The 23,312-nt window shown below is 37.8% G+C and overlaps 1 protein-coding gene across 14 annotated transcripts in view; it reads left to right on the plus strand.

Moving 5' to 3' along the window:
• DOCK3 (dedicator of cytokinesis 3) overlaps positions 1-23,312 on the plus strand; it is a 600,629-nt gene that overhangs the window by 463,192 nt on the left and 114,125 nt on the right. For all 14 annotated transcript variants that reach the window (XM_019416991.2, XM_019416982.2, XM_019416983.2 and 11 more), the window contains 3 exons: positions 4,162-4,222; positions 5,508-5,655; positions 20,663-20,751. In XM_019416991.2, coding sequence (XP_019272536.1) covers positions 4,162-4,222; positions 5,508-5,655; positions 20,663-20,751 — 298 coding nt within the window. The remainder of the gene's footprint in view (positions 1-4,161; positions 4,223-5,507; positions 5,656-20,662; positions 20,752-23,312) is intronic.

Raw genomic sequence — 23,312 nt, forward strand, 5'->3', positions numbered from 1 at the left:
ATAGTCTCACAGTGCCATTGCCCTTATGTATGGTGCATGGTTGATAGGTGACAGTCAGGTAGCTCAGAGCTTACATTGTGCCTCTTAGACACAAGTGGGACTTATCTAAGGATCCGATATGTGACTTTCTCTGAAAGATAAAATTGGATTTGTTTACCTTTTTTGTTCATTTACCACAACTTTATCTTTCAAAATCTCAATGTTACTGCAGAATCAGAAGCCACTTTCACGGGGATAGCTTCTAGTGAAAATGCTCCAGATATACAGAAAGATTTATAAGACTAGTAAAGATAAAGTGATTTTTTTAATCCATCTTTGAATCTCCTAAACCTTAGGAGATAATACGGGAAGAAAGAGCAGATAAAGCAGACCTATGAAGGCAGTTAAGGGAGGTGCAGTGGTTTAGTCTGGGAAAATCAACACTGTTTCTTCAGTAGGAAAGAACAAGGGAAAAAGTACAAGTTGCAGTTCATTGGATTTAGGTTAGAATACTGGGGGAGAGCTTCTGAAGTGAGAGTGTCTAAACACTGAGATGATCCTCTGGGGCCATTTTTCCGAAATAATTAGTAAGAAATGAGACACACATCTGTCTAGAATGCCTCCGTGACTATAGGAGGTCTTTCTGGATCCTGGCTCTCTGATATTATTTGGTTAAAGCAGCAAAAGAAATAATTGATTCCTTGTTCTTTGGCATCAGAGCTTTGTGCATGTGCTATCCTTGAATATCATGAGTGCAGTCCTTGTCTCTTGAAAAATGAACTTAATTATGATGATGTTTCAATGTAATTACAGTAAATCAAAAATTTCATTTCGCAGCATTTTAATTATCTATATTGGCCCAGAGGCCTAAGCTGTACTCTGACTTTATAAATCAAAGATGCACATAACATTCATGATGTGCTCTTATTCTGCCACAATGGGAAGACACAAGGCTGCTAAAAATACCACTCCTATACTTCCCTTTGCACTATAGCCCTGGATTTTTTTTAAGATCCCAAGAAGTGATTTGAGAAATTTTTACAAAGCACATGAAATTTTTGAACAAGATCATCTTAGCCAGAATTTTCATGTTTAACTTTAAGTTATATGAAGTAATAATTTTGGTGGAACCTATTTTCTCACTTAAGACTTGAGTTCCTCCAGTGGGCTAAAGGAGTTTTAAAGATTGGCATATGTGCTACAAAGTTTGAGAGTAAATGCACAAAAATGCAGCCAAAGCTGTGGTCGATGCCAGCCTGTTAGCTTACCTCAACATCAAGAAGAGAGAACCATACAAACTGCAGTTTTGCAGGATTACATAAGCACACTTCAGAGCCACATTACAGACCAGCACATTACTCATGGTTCAACGCTGTTCTCTGTAAAACCTGTGTTTTTTTTCTGACCTTGTTAGATTTCAGAGCTTCCTGTCCGGGAAGAATTTTATCAAGAAGGAGGTGTTTCATATTTATGTGAATGTCTAATACTGTGAGGATTTTGCTAACTTTCATGATAAACAGTGGCTATGAGTGTATGAGTGTGTGAGAACATGTCTGTGAATTTACTCATTATTCAATACCCAGTGATTCACACAAAGTGCCTGGCAAATACTAGGGCCTCCATAATGATTTGTTACATAAGTAAATGAATATGTTTTTTTTTTTATTATATTTGAGTGACCAACTCAGAAAATGAACTTGTGCTGTTTTCCCTGCTTTCATTGGCATTAGATTTTCTACATTTATTTATGCTCTTCTGCTTCTTCTGTAGCATAAGTATGAATACACTGGCTTTGTTTTATATTTGTAAATCCCATTATCTCTACAGAAAAAGGGCAGTTCAGGCACAGGAAAGTGAGTTGACTTTTCCATGTTTCAAATGGAACATCATTAACTGAGTCTAAGATGCTGAACCCCGAGTAGGATTGGAGTGTATATGCTCCAATGAGTAAATCTAAATTCTTATTCTGCTCACCAGATGAATGGTGGGAATCTCTCCTCCCATCTTGGTTTTACAGGACTTGTAAGTATTTTAACCTGGATAGTCATACTTGGTACTTAGTCTTAACGACTGTATGTTTACTAACTCTGTGTTAACTGTGTTTAACCATACACTTATGTTTAATGTGATAGCTTTCACATTGAAATTTGACATTGAAATTATGTGGGACTGACAATAATTTTACTTAAAATGTTTTTTTTTTACTGAATATTACCATTACGTACTTATTCACTTCAAATAAATACCACACAGAGTTCTGGGTACCATGTACAACACGGTCAGAAAGGGCCCCTACTTGGAACTACTTGGACAATACCATAAACTGTATTTAAGTTTTCTTTCTTCCACATACTAAGAGCCAATAGAGAGGTCCTGTGCTCATGTGTACAGCTGATCTGATTATTGTTTGATCATCTTTGGTAACTGGCTTGAATTCTGAGATGTAGGGATTAGTAATTAAACTGGTTATTTGATAGTTTGGATTAACACAGTCCAAGCTATGTAGAAGGAACCATTTCATTTTGAAATGTGTCAAACATTTCTATATCTTTCAGTAAATAGATATATTTCAGTCCCCCCAAAAAAACACATATAACTGGTAATCTGTTTTTTAATTTTTATTTGTTATTTAGTAGCCATTTTTAATGTGTCAAAATACAGTGATATTTTGAGGATGTCGTTTTAAATTACATTTCTAAATTAAAGAAATTGGTGAAATGGAACCTGAACCATACTTTTTCAATATCAAAAGACATCTTTCATGTAAAAATATTTCTTAGTGTTTCCAGAGATACCAACTCATGTTAAATTATTTTGTAATCTGTTTCATTACAAGCACGTTTCATTATTCCATCAAGAATTTGGTGAAACATCATAACCATCTAGAATCTAAAACTTTCAATTTCACCCTTGCACATTACTTTTTAATGTCTCCTTTCCTTTGGTATGTTTTGGCCCACTCCATAGGGTAGAGCTGGGACTGCGGGGAGGCAAGCAAAGCCCAGGACCCTGAGAGTGAGACCTCCTTATTAAACTTTGCACCTTAGATGCCTTGCTTGCCTCACCCTGGTCCTAACCCTGCAACAAGGTATAAAAATAAAGCAAACATGGAGACTCTGGATCTCAAAGCTCATTCGAAATTATAACTGTCACTTGATTGTCCCTTTCCTGGATTTACTAAAAAGAGAAAAGCAAAGGTGACCAATCAGAAGATGAAAGATAGGAAGGAAAGGAAACGAAGGGACCTTTTCTTTAGAAGCAAAAGGGAAATCTTGGAAACCTGTCCCATTAAGGACAGAGGTTATTCCATCAATCATTATGAATTCACAACAGTATTTCAGAGTGAGCGGTGGTTGTTGACCTGGAGAGAAGTCTGAAACAGAGTATATATTAAAGAGTGTGTTATTACTTTAAGTACAATTGAAGTATAAATACATAATCATGATTTTTATAATAAAAATAATGATAATTTTTATTTCAAAATGTGTTCTTAGCATAAATAACTTAATGTATAAAATCATTTTCATAACTCTAATTTTATAAGTTCCTGACTGGATCAGATTTGTTTACTTATAGGAAGCCCTTAGAATTTTCCAGATAAGATTATTTTCAGCATTATACTTCAGTATGGATGATGCATATCTGAAGTTAGAAATGGACATCCAATTATTGAGGTTTCATTAAGGCTAAATTAGTCTCTTCGCAAGGGAACATATCTACTGTATAATAATCATTGTGGACAACAGAACAAACATAAAATTAGTAAAGAATAAACTTAGAATTTTAGTCATTAATAAGCTGATTGGTGTTTTCCCATTTTTTTCCTGCATTGAACGCTCCTTTTGTTATAAAATATTTTCATGTGATATTAGAATAAACATGGATAAGGCAATATCAAGATGATTTATAATGTGAAAACTCTTGTAGATATTTGTTGGGTGTTCTCAATAAAAGCTGGAAAAATATTATCAATAAGATAAACTGCCAGAGGCATATAAGATATTCAAACTTTCACTGCAGGAATCTTATAAACACTAAACCTCTATGTGCTTTAGTCCCTCTCCCCATCTATAACATTTGCTGAAAGCAACAAAGGCAAATGATTATGAGGTTCAAAATGAATTTTTATTATTTTCTGTGTATTTATTGCCTTAATTTACTTGTTTTCTTTTCTTTCCTTAGGATCTGAGCAGCAAAGATATGAAGAGAGATTTATATATAGTTGCGCATGTGATACGAATAGGTACTGTCGACCTTATCCGTTCACATGACTAAGACCAGTCCACCTTGGGATAAGTATCTACTATGTTTGAGCTCTATCATCTCCCTAGCTCTTACCTACAATGTCAGGTCTCACGATGAGCATCTAGCTTGTATTGGAACTCTACCTTAGGCTCAGCTGCTCTGGTAGCTATGAATTTGACATAAATGAAAGTATTTTTTCACTTAAAATCTTCTGCTCCCTACTTGGTTTTGGACCCAAGCTCTTTATTTCAAGGGGTCTGATTTTTCATATTCTTTCTATCACAATGCCCTGCCTTTGTACCAGCTTTCCATTTCAGAGATCTTACAGCGGGTTGCAGGCTTGCCAACTTAACTGGTGGTGAATGGCCTTTGTTGGATTTTGTATCCAAAAGTATGTATCTGTGCTATTTTACAGTAAATTACTGTCCTTGCTGCAGTAGATGTATAGTATATCACTTTTACCACACCCAAGATGAAAACAGTGATTTTTGCTACTGTTCCGTGGTTGATTTGCTCAGCTTTATTTCAGGCGTATGACATAATTTGGAGGGTATGACTAACCAAGTCTTCCTTGATAGGTTTGGGTTCTGGCATATCTTGTACATTTTTGTCAAAGAATATTTTTTAATCCTTTGCCAACAAAACACCTATTTTGCTATACTTTTGGGTTCTGTTTTGCTGTACTTCATAAGCATTTGCTGAGGTTCCAGTTTGATTTTTGCAAGTCCTCTTGCCACTATAGGCACAGCCTTGGTAGGCAGGAGAGGCAAGCTCCTATTCACTTTCTGAGACTACTTTGGCTCCAGCCGTGGTTCAGGAGCAACTGGAAGAATAACATGTGGTTGTTTGGTTGGAAGAATAACACATTGTTACTATCTTTGCATACATAGTTTTTACCTGGCAGCTAAAACATTAAACTTTGTATCCTTAATATGCCTAAGAAGTTTAAGTCTGTTAACACACTGGTTTTTCTAAGAAATTTGTAAAACCACTGTTTCATTCTAATATTATTAATAAATGGACGGTTGGTATTAAGGTAGATAATAAGTATGATCAATTGAATGTGGTGCAAGGGAAGAGCCCTGGCCAAAGGCCTGTTTGGCATTCCTCCACATACAGATTCTGCATCCTCGGATGGCTCCCTTCAATCCTAAATTAGTCTTCCGATTTAGCGTATCTCTAAGCTAGCACCTATATTTCTGGCATCCTTGGATGACAATCAGGTGATACTGGAAAGGAGCATGGAGTTCTCAGTGTGACTGGTGTTTCCTGCTGTGCTCCAGGCCGGATGCTCCTGAATGACTCAAAGAAAGGCCCTGCTCACCTGCACTACCGGCGACCATATGGCTGTGCAGTCCTAAGCATCCTGGATGTTCTACAGTCGCTCACAGAATTAAAGGAAGAAAAGGACTTTGTTCTTAAGGTTTACACGTAAGTAATAGACATCAAAAATATTAATGATTTGCAACATAAGGCATTCCAGCAGTACCCTTGAGAGCAGCAGCGTTCAAGCTTTGTGGGACACAAAACCACCAGAGTATGTAGGATAGGGAGTTTTTTGAAAATACAGAGATTTTGATCTAAGGTTTGGGGTGGGGCTCAGGAAGCTATATTCTTAGTAAGTTTCCCATGTGATCCTAAAGCAGCTAAATTTGGAAAATTCTATCCTAAGCTAGAAGTCTGGCAGTATAATCTTCTAAACTGCCTCTTCTATTTAGGATTAACCAACATTATTACATATTTATAGAAAAGCTAATAATGCAATTTCTTATGTGTTTTGGATGTAAGAGTCATCTTTGTCTAATACTTGCCCCCTAGCTATTGTAACTGAGGTAGGTACCAATGCAGATTGCTTCAAAGAATGATCACGAGTCAAATTGCCTGTCTTTAAAGAAAAACAAGTTTTTCTGAGGAGCTGTGGCTTCACTCTTCACATCTGGGACCACAGATCCATAAGTCACACCCAGTTAGCCCTGGCATTATTTTTAGTGTTCAACAGCCAATGAATCTGCCTTATAGAAGCAGTGCATCCTCCTCCTGATTCTTGTTAAGCAATAGAAAAAAACAAATGAAGAAAAGAAACACGGAATTGAGGCATATCATCAGTCTTTTCAGGTAGAGACTTAGGAATGAATAGTAGTGCTGAAAACATGATCAGTGGAGAGTTTAGTGACTTTTCAAAGCAAGTGTATTTCTAACTATGAGAATTAAAAAAAAAAAAAAAACAATTATCTGTGCTCTATGGTTTTAACCCAATATTGTTTTCCCAAATAAAATCTAATACTATCAATCACCATGTTAATATATCTTCACCATAATATTGTATGGATATTTTTCTGTATTATCTGTTATGATTCAGGCATAAAATGAACTTACTTCACAATTACACTTAATTTGGGCCTTTATAAAATCAACCACACTTTTACTGATTTTAAAATAAAAGTACAGACCCCCTTATTACATATTTTGCCATAAGTACTATTCTGTTCAGAGTTCTGTACTTTATGGGATGAGGATCTTCCTTTGGAATAGTAACCTAAAAAGGAAATTTTGGTGGGTTTTCTCTTCCTTTCATGCATCAGTCACAGACTTGCTCCATATACCAAGTCTCTTCATCGATAGCTGGTGGGAACTGCTTCTTGAAACACCTTCCTCCCTTTGAAAAGGACTAAACAGGAATCCAAAATCATCATCATTATCTTTACTCCACTCTATCCTCCCCAAGGGCAAGGAGTTTATAGATAGCACTCCTGAATTGCATCTCTTTGCATGTATCAGCTGTTCCTTGCTTCAGTGCGAATTCTCATTGTGGATAGGGGCTTGCACAGCATCTCTCTTGAAATCACGCTGTCAGGCTTAATTGGCCTAATTGCTTCTAAAACAACAGAAGATGGTTACCAAAAAAGTTTTTTGAAGGATAATAGAGTCAAAATGTAGGATAATTTTTCCATTTGAAAATATTAAGACTGTCAGACAGACTTCCCAAATGCATGTTTGTGAAATTGATTTTGTGCACAGTATGGAATTCCTCTAGGATTAGTGCTTTAAATCCACATCAACACAGTGAATCCAGCTCTCAGAAGAAGCAATGTTTTCCAATGAGTTTCATGAGACAGCTCTGTTAAATTAAATTGGAAACTTTAAGGGCTTACTAATTGCTATTGATAGTGTTTTAGCCTTTGTTAGGAAAGGATTTTGCAAGGATTTAAAAAAACCTTGCATAATTTTAATCAATGAATTGGCAAAGTATCTCATTAGTTGTTGACATTCTCATCATTTCTTTCATTATTCAGAGTCAGCCTCAACCAGCGAAGATTGAAGCTCCCATATGTTTCTTGCTATAACCATTGTTCTGGCTTTATAGATGTTGTTTAATGTCATGTGTGTGTGGTAAAGGCCTCACATCCTTTTAAGAAAATCTCAACAAGAAGACAAGACGTGAAAACCAGGTTGCTTCCTAGTGTGCCAGAAGCCTTAAAAGTCACAAATGAATAACAACTATATGCAGTTCAGTCTGATATAGATGTCATATGTTTCCTCTTGGCCAGAGGGACTGGGGTCACAGGCAGGCACAGGGCATGTTGAACCTGGAGCCTAGGACACAAAAGGAGAAGAGTGCTAATAAGCTAAAGCCAACACTGGGGTGAAGTCAGGGTGCCGTAAATGATGCATGTGACCAAATACATGATGCTTCTGAATGTGCAGTGACCAATTCAAATTCACAATGAGACAGTTTAAATAAACATGTTTAGGTCAACCTTAATGAAATACAAAAAACAGCTAGAATATTAAATCTATTATGTTATATTTTAAATGATATTTTATATTAAATGTGTAGTACCCATTACATAATAACATGTTATATAAAATTGAGAAGTATTGCTTTTTCCCCACTCTCACGTGGTATAAGAAAATTTTATTCAAATTCTTCATATGCAACCATGCCATCAGGTTTTTATCAACATTAGAGCCACTTTCTATGTCATTTGACATGGTTTTCCAAGGCACATTCTTTCACTTCAATCAGGTTGGTTCTGATTTATCACTCTTTGAATCCTTGATGATGCTTTCACCAAAAGTTCATCTTGAGACTCAATTACATTTTTGCTGAACACTTGGACACTTTATGTTTCTGTGTCTTCATTTGTCCTGTAGGCCCTTGTATGTGACCTTAATGATACTGCTATTTACTATGCTGCTTTTAAGGTGAGTTTTACAATAACGTCCAGGTCTTCAATTTGGAAGTCATACCCAAGAATTATTACTAAATCTGTGTAATTTTGCTATTTAAAAAAAAATGTTTTAACCGATTGTGTCAGATAAGCTTTATGAGCATCTAAAACTTGCATTGATTGAGATAATTTCAAGCTAATGTCACTTACCCTAAACAGTGCTCTGACATTTGAAATAAAGGGATTCAGAGAATGCCCCATAACATGAAAGGATTTGTGAGGATGGAAATGTAAGGTGGCAACCTCTTCTCTTTTGTGATGACTGGAAGGGACCCTCTCCTTGTATTTGAGATAGACACAGACATTTCCTCTGAACACTGCCTTTGGTGTCTTTGTTTCATAGCCACCTTATCCACGAAACTGCCTCAAGTTAAGAGTACTTGTTTAGGAGCCATTCTTAAATAGACACCCATTTGTAGATGGGTAAAGGGCCATTGGGCCATCCTTATTTTGGTACAGGCCAAAAAAAAAAAAAAGCTCAAGTCTTTATGTATAACAACATTAAATGAAAATACTGCTTCTCACTTGCAAGTCACTTAAAGCAGTAGCTCATATTTCTCCCTCTCCTAACTCAGTTCTTCCCAATTTTCTGTGAATCCTCTCCTTCCCAATTTTCCACAGATCATCATCTACCCAGGACTGTTACCTGCTGTGTCTGTTGTCAGTGTATGAGCATCTATACCAAATGTCTGCTCAGGCCATACAAAGAAGACCTAAATCCAGAAGGTCTGTGCCTATGGAACTGCTCTGTTTTGACTTGCAGTGCCTACTATCTCTAGCCTCAGAGTCCAGTGGATTTGTTTGTGTGTTAGTGCTGCTGCAAAACAGAACTCATTAAATATAAGTGAGAGTAAAGAAAGTCAGCTCAGGATTACTCACTCCTGTTCACGTAGAGGTGAGAAAGCTCATGACTCTAACATATACCTAAGTGTTGGCGCATTGAGGTCCCAAGTATTTTCTGCCACAGGCTTGAAAAACACACATGCATTCTCCCTTCCTTTTCTGTTCTCCAGCGAGTGTGACATTGAAAGAATGATGGCTTTAAGAGTAGACCAACAGAGAACTTCCTTCATATAACAACTTTGGTAGCTGATTTAAAAGTAGCCAGATGGGGGCGCATAGGTGATTCAGTCAGTTGAGCATCTGACTTCAGCTCAGATCATGATCTCACGGGTTCATGAGTTTGAGCCCCGAATTGGGCTCTGTGCTGACAGCTCAAAGCCTGGAGCCTGCTTCAGATTCTGTGTCTCCCTCTGCCTCTGCCCCTTCCCTGCTCATGCTCTGTCTCTCTGTCTCTCATAAATAAATAAATATTTTAAAAAATAAAATAAAATAATAAAAGTAGCTAGTGGTATGTATGATCCCATCTTGATTTTTTTTAAGATAATACTTTCATCTATTAGAAGGTTGGATAGAAGAGAGGATTGGTAGATAGAAGCTGTTAGATATACAGAAATCATCCTAATTCCCTGAATTTCAGTTTCCTCATCTACAAAATTGAAAAAAAAAAAAAAAGAATAAGGTAATATAAGAGACAAAAAAATCCATATGAACTAGTGAATCAAACAGGAAAAACTAGTATATAAATGAGAGGGAATAAGGTATAACCAAGAAATGGGCATGCAGCCTGTCATCTAAAAAGGAGTTTCCTTGGGGCGCCTGGGAGGCTCAGTTGGTTAAACTGCCAACTCCGGCTCAGGTCATGATCTCGCTGTCCGTGAGTTCTAGCCCCGCGTCGGGCTCTGTGCTGACAGCTCAGAGCCTGGAGCCTGTTTCAGATTCTGTGTCTCCCTCTCTCTGACCCTCCCCCGTTCATGCTCTGTCTCTCTCTGTCTCAAAAATAAATAAATGTTAAAAAAAAATTTTTTTTAATAAATAAATAAATAAAAAGGAGTTTCTTTTATTATTTTTGCTAATGACTCTTGGTTATTGGCAAGTTCCACTTTTACATCTAAACTATAAATCCTATATAATTCCATGCATGATATCTTCATTACTCTATGGAGTCACATAAAATTCAACCTATTTTCAGTAGAAATGCCAGCATACATTTGCTTCATGCTCTGTACTCTTTCAGAGCCCTTCTAGATAATATAATCACACTGAAACTTCATACCAACCCTGTGCACTGAGTGGGGCTTCACTATCTTACAGAGGAAGAGATGGTCAACACCACAGTTGAGTAAGTGACTCAGCGAATTAATGGCATTTCTTCAAAAACAAGAAATGGTAGTGATCATATTTTTTATATAATTTTTTTAATGTTTATTTATGAGACAGAGCATGAGCAGGGGAGCGACAGAGAGAGGGAGACACAGAATCCGAAGCAGGCTCCAGGCTTTGAGCTGTCAGCACAGAGCCTGATGTGGGAGTTGAACTCATGAACCGTGAGATCATGACCTGAGCCAAAGTTGGATACTTAATCAACTGAGCCACCCAGGCACCCCTGAAGTGATTATATTTTGATTTAAAAATTAATCTTTCATTTAACATATAATAATTCAAAAAAAAGCAACAATAACAAAAAATTCTAGGCATAGAAGGCATATCATAACCTTTACTTGACATGTTATTTTTTATTTTTTAAAATTTACATCCAAATTAGTTAGCATATAGTGAAACAATGATTTCAGGAGTAGATTCCTTAATACCCCTTACCCATTTAGCCCATCCCCCCTGCCAAAACCCCTCCAGTAACCCTCAGTTTGTTCTCCATATTTATGAGTCTCTTTTGTTTTGTCCCCCTCCCTGTTTTCATATTATTTTTGTTTCCCTTCTCTTATGTTCATCTGTTTTGTCTCTTAAAGTCCTCATATGAGTGAAGTCATATGATTTTTGTCTTTCTCTGACTAATTTCACTTAGCATAATACCCTCCAGTTCCATCCACGTAGTTGCAAATGGCAAGATTTCATTCTTTTTGATTGCTGAGTAATACCCCGTTGTATATATATACCACATCTTCTTTATCCATTCATCCATTGATGGACATTTGGGCTCTTTCCATACCTTGGCTATTGTTGATAGTGCTGCTATAAACATGGGGGTGCATGTGTCCCTTCAAAACAGCACTCATGTATCCCATGGATAAATGCCTAGTAGTGCAATTGCTGGGTCGTCGGGTAGTTCTATTTTTAGTTTTTTGAGGAACCTCCATACTGTTTTCCAGAGTGGCTGCACCAGCTTGCATTCCCACCAACATTGCAAAAGAGATCCTCTTTCTCCACATCCTCGCCAACTTCTGTTGTTGCCTGAGTTGTTAATGTTAGCCATTCTGACAGGTGTCAGGTAGTATCTCATTGTGGTTTTGATTTGTGTTTCCCTGATGATGAGTGATGTTGAGCATTTTTTCATGTGTCGGTTGGCCATCTGGATGTCTTCTCTGAAGAAGTGTTTATTCATGTCTTGTGCACATTTCTTCACTGGATTATGTGTTTTTTGGGTGTTGAGTTTGATAAGTTCTTTGTAGATTTTGGATACTAACCCTTTATCTGATATGTCCTTTGCAAATGTCTTTTCCCATTCTGTTGGTTGCCTTTTAGTTTTGCTGATTGTTTCCTTTGCTGTGCAGAAGCTTTTTGTTTTGATGAGGTCCCAGTACTTCATTTTTGCTTGTTTGTTTCCCTTGCCTCTGGAGACGTGTTGAGTAAGAAATTGCTGCAGACAAGATCAAAGAGGTTTTTGCCTGCTTTCTCCTCGAGGATTTTGACGGCTTCCTGTCTTACATTGAGGTCTTTCATCCATTTTGAGTTTATTTTTGTGTATGGCGTAAGAAAGTGGGCCAGGTTCATTCTTCTGCATCTCGCTGTCCAGTGTTCCCAGCACCACCTGCTGAAGAGACTGTCTTTATTCCATTGGATAGTCTTTCCTGCTTTGTCAAAGATGAGTTGGCCATTCGTTTGTGGGTCCATTTCTGGGTTCTCTATTCTGTTCCATTGATCTGAGTGTCTGTTCTTGTGCCAGTTCCATACTGTCTTGATGATTACAGCTTTGTAGTATAGCTTGAAGTCTGGGATTGTGATGCCTCCTGCTTTGGTTTTCTTTTTCAAGATTGCTTTGGCTATTTGGGGTCTTTTCTGGTTCCATACAAATTTTAGGATTGTTTGTTCTAGCTCTGTGAAGAATGCTGGTGTTATTTTGTTAGGGATCGTGTTGAATATGTAGATTGCTTTGGGTAGTATCGACATTTTAACAATATTTGTTCTTCCTATCCAGGAGCATGGAATCTTTTTCCATTTCTTTGTGTCGTCTTCAATTTCTTTCATCAGCTTTCTAAAGTTTTCAGTGTATAGATTTTTCACCTCTTTGGTTAGATTTATTCCTAGGTATTTTATGGTTTTTTGTGCAACTGTAAATGGGATCGATTCCTTGATTTCTCTTTCTGTCGCTTCATTGTTGGTGTATAGGAATGCAACCGATTTCTGTGCATTGATTTTATATCCTGCGACTTTGCTGAATTCATGAATCAGTTCTAGCAGTTTTTTGGTGGAATCTTTTGGGTTTTCCATATAGAGTATCTTGTCAACTGCGAAGAGTGAAAGTTTAACCTGCTCATGGCCAATTTGGATGCCTTTTATTTCTTTGTGTTGTCTTATTATAGAGGCTAAGACTTCCAATACTATGTTGAATAACAGTGGTGAGAGTGGACATCTCTGTCTTGTTCCTGACCTTAGGGGGAAAGCTCTCAGTTTTTCCCCATTGAGGATGATATTAGAGTTGGGTTGTTCATATATGGCTTTTATGATCTCGAGGTATGATCCTTCTATCCCTGCTTTCTTTAGGGTTTTTATCAAGAAAGGATGCTGTATTTTACTTGACATGTTATTTTTAAGTGTCAATTCTTTATGGCCAATATGTAGTTTTTATTGCTGTGGCTTGGGTTATCATATTTCTTATTAACTAGTAATAATAAAGGCACAAATTAGGTTAAAAACTGCATTAATATTTGTGTGAAAATTTGAACATGTCTAACCAGAAGTAAACCCTAATAGAAATAAATGCAAAATGTATCATCCATCACAAAGATACATGTAAAAGCATAGATCATACAGTACAAAAACTGCTATAAAAGAGCATTTAAAAAATCAGAAAGCCTAGAGGAAAGGACAGAAGTCCCATTCATATCAATTATAATAATAAAAATAATTGAGCTGAAAGAAAATCCTATTAGGTAAAAATTTCCAAAGTAAAGTTAAAAACACAGAATCTATATATATGATATTCATGAGATTCACAAAAAAGAGACACAAGAAGTGTAAAAATAAAGCATCTAAGTATAAGAAATACAAACAAATGTCACAATATTGATGATAAATTGTAAGGTGAAAGGTATGAAATGGGTGTGCTATGTCAGGAGTGTCAGGATTGGTAGAAAAAGAACATACACACACACACTATAAAAGTAAATTCAGTTTCATATTTCATCCTCCAAGAATACATGATCTCACTGGAAACAAAGTGGTCTCTCAGGGCAGTCACAGACACAGCACGTGACAGCACCACTTACTCTCTCAGCCCCAGAATCCTCAGCAGAACCAGCCCCAGATTACATGGTCTCTGCAAAGTAGAAGGTTATTACTCTGCTAGTCATTAGATTCAGGGTTCATAGTCCCATTCTGGAGAAATTTGCCCAACAGTCTATATATCTCAGTTTAAAGGAAGTTGACCAAATTCGGCCTTCTTAACTGGTGGAGAAAGGAGAGCCAGCACCCAGGTGTCCTTACCAACATCTCCACCCCCAGTTTGCCAGAATTCCAGAAAGCCCTTTTCTCCCTCCACAGGAATAGAGATTTACTTATACTGATATGTGTTGGAATTTATAGTGAAGATCTAATTGTTGTGACCTTAATGCATATAATAAATATTGACTCAAAATTATTATAGTCAGTTTATTACAAATACAAAGAGAAGATAAAAGTACAATAAAAGCAAGAGAATTTAATATGCATCTTGACATACAGGAAGACAAAAATAAATAAGGATGGAAATAAATATTTAAATCAGGTAAATAAATCTGACTTAGAGAATCTGAATAAGATTGATGTGACAGAAAATAATAGTCAGCATCTTTGAACACTCATCATGGGCCATTGTTACTCCTCTTTTATAGATAAGAAAACAGGGCATAGAGCCATGAGGCATGTGCTTGAGCAGCCTGGTAAGAGACCATGCTCTTAACCTCTTACTCTCCTACTTCCAGATAAGGTGAGCATAATTTGTCATCTAAATCAGGACATTCTGATAATCAAAAGGAGTGCTGTTGATGCCAGTACAGCAGGTGTAAATGGAGTATCCCAGCTCATCAAGCCATATGGTCCTCCCAGCTCTAAACAAATCTTTTATCCAACGAACAGAATACATCTTTTCCAGTGCCTGTGGAACATTTACAAAAATTATTCATAGAAAAAATTTCCATAAATTCAATAAGGCACAAGCCACACTGTCTGATCACAGTGCAATTAGCATATAATGCATCATATTAGTTATCCAAAAGGGAAAAGCCATATAATCACCCTGATAATCAAAAAAGATATTTGACGAAGGTCAATCTTCATTCCCAATTATTTAATAATTTCAGCTTATTAAAGTCAGAATAAAATGTTGTTTGTTGCAGTTTGAGGAAGTTAGTGGATATCAGTAATTTGGTTCTGAGAGCAAAATGTTAAGCAGCTATAAATAGAAATGGATATATGATGTAGAATAGAATCAAAATTTATAGTGTGTATATGTACATCTCTATATGTGTGTATGTAAATAGTATAAATAAACATGTCACTTTTATTAGCAAGAAAACTTAAATTTGAGATCATAGTTTATTTAGATCTATGAGCCACACGGACTTTTATATTTGTTTCCCATGGCTACTATAACAGATTACCGCAAGGGTGGTGATGTATAACATAGAAATTTATTCTCACAATCTGGAGGCCACAAATCTGAAATCAAGATGCCAGCAGGACCACACTCCTTCTGGAGGCTCTAGGGGAAAATCTGTTCTTTGCATCTTCTGGGGGCTGTCAGCCTGCCTTGTCTTAGGGCTTCATCACTCTAATTCTGCTTCTGTGGTCACATTGCCTCCTCCTCTTCTGTCTGTAATTTCTTCTCATCTCTTAAATCTTCCCCTGCCTTTCTCTAAGGACATTTGTCATTGAGGTTGGACTCACCCAGATCATCCAGGATTATCTACTGATCTCAAGAACCTTAATTTAATTACATCTGCGAAGACCCTTTTTCCAAATAAGGTAACATTCACAGGTCCCAGGGATTAGGATATGGATATACTTTTTAGGTGCCACCATTCAACCCACTATAACTTGTGATTAATGTGAACCCTGAATTAGAAAGACTATTAGAGTCATCATCAATTTGGAGCCTCTGTGGAGGCACAGAGGGATTGTGTGTTTTCTGCAAACAGGTTGGTCCCAAAAGAGGGGAGAGGCAGAACTGAGATGTTCATGCCCAGGTCCTTCTCCTAAAAGCACTGGCCAAAGAAGTCACTCCTTCTCCCAGGAAAGTGACTACAAGGGGCCAAAAAGTGTTACTCGTGGAAGAAGCCCTTCTATCACCTGGAAAGAGAAGTTGAATTAAGTATTCCTATTAAAGAGAGAGAGAGAGAGAGAGAGAGAGAGTGTGTGTGTGTGTGCACGCATGCTAATTGTCTTTTTTTTTAAGTCTGTGTTAAAATAAACATATATAAGTTGTAAAATAAGAAATAGTTTAAATTTCTCATAAATAAAAATGTAATTTCTCATGGCCTATGAGTGCACATCCAGAATATATCAAATTGGTTTATTTGTATCAGCTTGGTCTTGGAGATTCTGTTCAATTGGGCCATTTTTATAGAAATATGTGCTGTTTTTCTTCGTTCTTCTGGATACTTCTCTCTTTTTTTGCACTATAAGTAAGGACAACATAAAACAGTGGTCAGCATCAGTAGTGTTCTTAAATCTGTAGGTTGTTGCCTCTTTTCCAGCTTTTTAGGACTTTCAACCAAATAAAGGCCAAAATAAAGCAGGTCACACCCAATGGGAGAGAATTTTAATATAGAGTATTTGCACTAAATTAAGTTTTAAACCATAGGCAAGACTAAATAGTTGTAGTAGAGACAAAATGGGAATGCTGACTGACATCAGGGACACAAGTACCCTGAAGCCTGGTATAGGAGTAAGGCTTTCAGGGTTACAGTACTCTGTAGCCTCTTTTTCTCTACACCAGCTTTGGGGACCAGCTGTTTAGACCTATGTTTAGACTCCAGCTCATTTCACTCTTCTCAGTAAAATGAACATGGTAATACCAATCTTTTAGGATTATGAGAATTAAGTGAAATAAAATATGGGAATATACTCTAACCACTACTTCCCTATAGTAGGCCCCCTTCTAAAAATGCAAACTTAAAGGTCTTACAAATAGCCCTTTAAAATTTCTTAAACATTTTTTTGTGTTGCCCCCCTTGGGGAAAGATGAGAAGAAAGTTGGGTGAATAGCCATCATAAACACGGAAATTTAGAAGTTAAAGAGGTGGTGGGAATGCAAGCTGGTGCAGACACTCTGGAAAACGGTATGGAGGTTCCTCAAAAAACTAAAAATAGAACTACCCTATGACCCAGCAATTGCACTACTAGGCATTTATCCACGGGATACAGGTGTGCTGTTTTGAAGGGATACATGCACCCCCATGTTTATAGCAGCACTATCAACAATAGCCAAAGTATGGAAAGAGCCCAAATGTCCATAGATGGATGAATGGATAAAGAAGATGTGGTATATACATACAATGGAGTATTACTCGCCAATCAAAAAGAATGAAATCTTGCCATTTGCAACTACATGGATGGAACTGGAGGGTATTATGCTAAGTGAAATTAGTCAGAGAAAGACAAAAATCATATGACTTCACTCATATGAGGACTTTAAGAGACAAAACAGATGAACATAAGAGAAGGGAAACAAAAATAATATAAAAACAGGGAGGGGGACAAAACAGAAGAGACTCTCAAATATGGAGAACAAACTGAGGGTTACTGAAGGAGTTGTGGGAGGGCTACAATGGGCTCCCCATTGTAGAGGGATGGGCTAAATCGGTAAGGGGCACTAAGGAATCTACTCCTGAAATCATTGTTGCACTATATGCTAACTAATTTGGATGTTAACTTTAAAAAATAAAAAAAAAAAAAACAAGTTAAGGAGGTGGTAGGGAAGAGGCAAATGCTACTGTGTGCTCTGGTGCATGAGTGAATGAGAAGAGTATTCTGAACTCTGTTGAACAGAGCCTGCACACCTGCTCCGGTAATTCTGGTGCTCTGGATACTTGGGAATCGCATGTAGAAAACCAAAAACCTCTCGCCTCTCTGTCCTATCCCTTGAGTAAAATCCCTGGACATGTAGTAATTGAAGTACTATGCTGGTTATCTCCTCTGTGAGGAGAGCAGACTGCTACAGAGGCATTACAGACCTCTTTTCAATCATAATCCCTCATGTGTCTCATAATTGAGGACAAACTACCAACATCAATAATCATGCTCTAAATATTAATTTGATTGGGTATAACATGATGCTTCTATAATCACAACTCATTTGATTACTTAATAAATGTTTATATTTATAATTTTTCCTTACAAAATACCCTAGTGATTGGTTAAAATATGCTGATGACACCACATCCACTTAGTTTTAGATGATTTAAGTAACCCCTTGGCATTTAGGAAAGGGAGACATTTGAAAGATCAGTTAGGAGGTGATTACACTGGTCCAGAAGAGAGATGATAATGGTTAAACCAAGACCATGAAGAGGAGAGATCAATAAGGTAATACACATTGTCAATGTGAAAGTGGTTGACAAAGCAGTATCTCCACTGTACTGCCAAAAACCATTAATATTTTATTGGAGAAATGCTGAAGTTACACCATCTATCAGAGGGAGGGAGTTAATTTTCAAGACTCTTCTTTTGCAGTGAGAGGGGGAGTATGTTATTTATGACAAACTGTAGTCAGATTTCTGTTAAAGAAAGTAACTACTGATCTTGTAAACCTAGAAAGTGACAAAAAAAAGCTGACAGCAAGACAAGTCTTTGAATCCTCACCAGCTGGGCACTCTGATGTACTGACTGGTTGGAAGAGATGAGACAGTGAGCATGTCAGACAGGAAGGGCTGGATGTACTGCTGCCAGCACCTCTCACTTTTGATTTCCAACCGAGTTGCTAAATCACAAGTGCTCATCTTAAAGAACGGTCTCCCTCTTCCTTTGTTTGGAAGGAATTCTGTAAGTAGAAAATTACCCTCACAGCTCTGGACTATGAGAACCTCATCTCTGATAATTCTTTGCAACATCTCTGAGTAACTGAGGCTTATTTATGCTGACTCAGGAGTCCAAAGAGTAATAAAATTAAACTAATGACTAATTTCCTTTATCTCTGCATGACTTCTATACAAACCCTTTTACTTAGTTGTGTTTCACGTTGCGTGTACTTCACACTCCTGGACTTTTTCTGTTGTTAAGTCTTTACACTATTTTTTTGTTCCTTACTCTTTGATATCTTTTTTATTATTTGAGTGTAGCTGACACACAACATTACATTAATTTCAGGTGTACAACATAATTATTCATTTTCTCTATACATTATGCTATGCTCACCACAAAACAAAAACAAAAACAGAAATCCCATACCAAATCCAACAATTACACTACTATTTACCCAAAGAAAACAAAAGCACTAATTCAAAAAGATATATGCACCCCTGTGTTTATTGCAGTATTATTTACAATAGCCAAAATGTGGAAGCAACCCAGGTGTGTCCATCAATAGATGAATAAATAAGATATGGTACACACACACACACACACACACACAAATGGAATATTGTGCAGCTTAAAAAAAAAAAAGAGATTTTGCCATTTGTGACAACATGGATGGACCTAGAGGGCATTGTGTTAGGTAAAATAAGTCAGACTGAAAGTCAAATACCATATGATTTCACATGCTAAAACTCTCACTGGGGTTTCCTATTTAAGTGGCCATGCTGGACTGCACACTTCTGAGTAAGCATGGAAAAATCCTGTAAGTTTTCCTTTGTGCATGGGTCTTACATTTTGGAAGGTCATACCTTCCTATGCAACAGGGAAAGGGGATGCCAAGGCTATAGAGACTCCTGTTGTCACATGGAATTTTCAAGAGATGACCATAATCTCATTTCAGTTGTTTCATTGAGGTGTCTGCATTAGGATGAGGAATCCCTGGTGTCTGTCTGTAAACTACACCAAGTACTTGTGTGGTTGTAGCTGTTTTGGAATTGCCCTTTAGAGAAATTAACAGAGGTGCAGTGTTGTTCCTCTATTCTCTCTTTTGTCCCAATCTTGAAACCCCTAGGAAAGGACTTTATATGTTTAGACATTTCAACATTTTCTGCTAAGCCTTCCTTCCTCTTGATTATAGAGGATTTCACAGTGGACCAAACTCACTATTCTCCTAAACTTTTCTTCCTCTCTTGGCCTGGCTGAAACAGCAACAAGCAAATATCCACACTGCTCTGAGCTTAATAGGATTTTCCTCTGGAGCCAGTATAAAGACTATTGAATGATGATACAAAGTCAGCGCAAGGCATGGCAGTGGTAATTGTCTAGAGGAACTGTTATTTCCCCTCTCAGGAACTTGCCTCTGGAACCTACTGTGTGTGTGTGTGTGTGTGTGTGTGGTGTGTAAGAGACTAGAAGAGAAAACTTAGGGGCACCTGGGTTGCACAGTCAGTTAAGCGTCCGACTTCAGCTCAGGTCGTGATCTCACGGTTCGTGCATTCAAGCCCTGCGTCAGGCTCTGTGCTAACAGCTCAGAGCCTGGAGCCTGCTTCAGATCCTCTGTATCCTTCTCTCTCTTCCATCTCCCACTCATTCATATTCATTCTCTCTCTTTCTCTCTCTCTCTCTCTCTCTCTCTCTCAAAAAAAAAAGAGAAAAGCTTGTGATGTAGGAGATTGCTACTTTAGAGAATAGGATATTTTGCCAATTAAAAATATTTGTTGACATTCATTTTAGAGTTTCCACCCTTTACCCAAGTGTGAATCTTCCATGAGCCTTAACAGAAAACATGCCTTGTCTAATTTAGTAAAACAGGAAAGTGAGTTTGAAGTCTGCCTTCAAAGTTGGTGTTTCAGTTGGAACATCAGACCAGATGTTTAAAAGCCTTGAGAGCCATAACACCTGTCCTTCTGTTGCAGGTGCAACAACGAGAGTGAGTGGTCCCAGATCCACGAGAATATCATCCGCAAGTCCAGCGCCAAGTATTCTGCTCCCAGTGCCAGCCATGGTAACATAGTTCTCTGGCTAGAAAACTTTGTGTTGCATTTACTGTTCCTGATCATACAGACCTATAGATCATACATTGAATTTGTGTGGATCAGCCGCCATATGTAAAGTTCAATTCCCCACAGACATTTATTCTCCTGCCCAGTCATTTTCTACTATTTCTTTTTGTGGTAATTTGAGACCTTCCCTAATTACTTTCAACCAAAATACACTTTCTGTTCTTTCTATAATGGATTCCATGTGCTTTGATAGGTAACTTAAGTTCTAATTTAAATCAAAAGCAAACAAAAAGGTTTCAGAGTTTGTGACATTGTGAAGTCTGTGTTTTCCTGAATAAAGAATACACACCCCAGCTAAAAATAAAAGACAAATATTAATAATCACTTTTTCTATTCCTGTTCAGTGTTAGCATCACAAAGAAAGTCTGACACTAATGAGAATCAGTGTTTGGTCTGCCAATATCATTCAGGAACTGAAATAGACAATCTTTATTTCACAGCAGCTTTTATCTCCGTTCAATTTCTTTTCCTTTCCCCTCCTTTTCTTTTAAAACTGTTTAATTTCTGTCTAAATCTTGGTGCAATTCCACACATTAGAAAGATTGTGTTTTCTAAATTGAACATTAATTGCTTGATTAAATTAGAAGCACTATTTAAAAGCCTCTGAGGGGGCGCCTGGATGGCGCAGTCGGTTAAGCGTCCGACTTCAGCCAGGTCACGATCTCGCGGTCCGCGATTTCGAGCCCCGCGTCAGGCTCTGGGCTGATGGCTCGGAGCCTGGAGCCTGTTTCCGATTCTGTGTCTCCCTCTCTCTGCCCCTCCCCCGTTCATGCTCTGTCTCTCTCTGTCCCAAAAATAAATTAAAAAACGTTGAAAAAAAAAATATAAAAAATAAAAGCCTCTGAGCTTTTATATACCCTTGAAGATAGCTATCAAGTTTACATAGAACCATGCTTATTCCGACAGTTTTACCTATCAGTTATTTCATAATATCTTTTACATAACCTTATTTGTTTTTTAACTTTCATAGCCTCATTATAAATACAAGTGGGCCTTACATGACATTCTAAAGCCACTGCAAAGCATGGAAGTTTCCAAAGTTGTTAAGAAGGACTTAATTTTTTTCTTTATCAGGATCAGCACATATTCAACTAGGATGGCCCTCAGAACAACTCCACACCAGAGGCTGCAAAGTTTGAGACCCTCAGATGGGAGTATTTGATTTCTCTAAAACTTTGTAGCACAGGGAGCCTCAGGGTCTCTCTCACAATTTTTAAGTGACTGGTTTTTTTCTATGTATGTGCCTGGATGCCAGGGAACTCCAAGCAGTGCTTGAAAGGGAAGGGAGTCCATATTTCTCACCTAAAACTAGGCTAAAGCAGGAGGCAAATAAAATCTTGCTTTTAAAATATAAAAAAGTTACTGGTTCAGTGGCTGGGTGGCTCAGTAGGTTGAATGTCCTACTCTTGATTTCAGCTCAGGTCATGATCCCAGGGTCATGGGGTCATGCCCCACATCAGGCTCTACTTAGCATGGAGCCAGCTTAAAATTCTCTCTCCCTCTGCCCCTCTTCCCTGATCACAGTTTTTAATTATAAAAGAAAAAAAAAGTTACTGGTAATTTGGAAAACTCCCATTCATGTCCATGTTTGTGGTGTACTTTGCTTTATTTACTGTACTTGATTTGTAAACAGTTACCTTTGGATACAAGTTCTTGAGACATGATATGATTAAAACATGAGAACATTTTGGGGAACCTGGGTGGCTCAGTCAGTTAAGTGTCTGACTTAGGCTCAGGTCATGATCCCCCAGTTCATGGGTTCAAGCCCTGCATTGGGTTCTCTGCTGACAGCTCAGAGCCTGGAGCCTACTTCAGATCTGTGTGCCTCTCTCTCTGCCCCTCCCCACTTCTCTCTCTCTCTCTCTCTCTCTCTCTCTCAAATAAACATTAAAAACTTTTTTTTAAAAAAACATGGAGAACATTTTAGAAGAAAGATGGTAGTAATAATACACTTTTTAAAACAGCTGAAAGAGGGGTGCCTGGGTGGCTCAGTCGGTTAAGCGGCTGACTTCAGCTCAGGTCATGATCTCGCGGTCCGTGAGTTCGAGCCCCGTGTCGGGCTCTGTGCTGACAGCTCAGAGCCTGGAGCCTGTTTCAGATTCTGTGTCTCCCTCTCTCTGACCCTCCCCCGTTCATGCTCTGTCTCTCTCTGTCTCAAAAATAAATAAACGTTAAAAAATTTTTTTAAAAAAAATAAATAAAAATTAAAAAAAAAAACAGCTGAAAGAGTAGTTTCCCCCATTACCTCACCAGATTAAGATGCTGAATTGTGTCTCATTCCCTAGAGTGAGCAGGGATGGTGCCATCTTCAGTGTCTGTGGTTTTTGTCTGGAACTCACAAACACTGGCCATTCAAACAGTGTTAGAAAGGCACCCCAGACTTCAGATAGCCTTAGTTAGGGTGTCCCAGTTAGAGGTCTCCATGTACTTGTGGAAAATCCAGGGGGAGAAATAGGCTGCTTCTCTTTGAAGTGTGTGTCTGATGGCTTCTAGGCAAGGCTTG

The sequence above is a fragment of the Panthera pardus genome, unplaced genomic scaffold (genome assembly GCF_024362965.1).
Source record: "Panthera pardus isolate Hobbes unplaced genomic scaffold, ASM2436296v1 HiC_scaffold_8, whole genome shotgun sequence".
Lineage (NCBI taxonomy): Eukaryota > Metazoa > Chordata > Mammalia > Carnivora > Felidae > Panthera > Panthera pardus.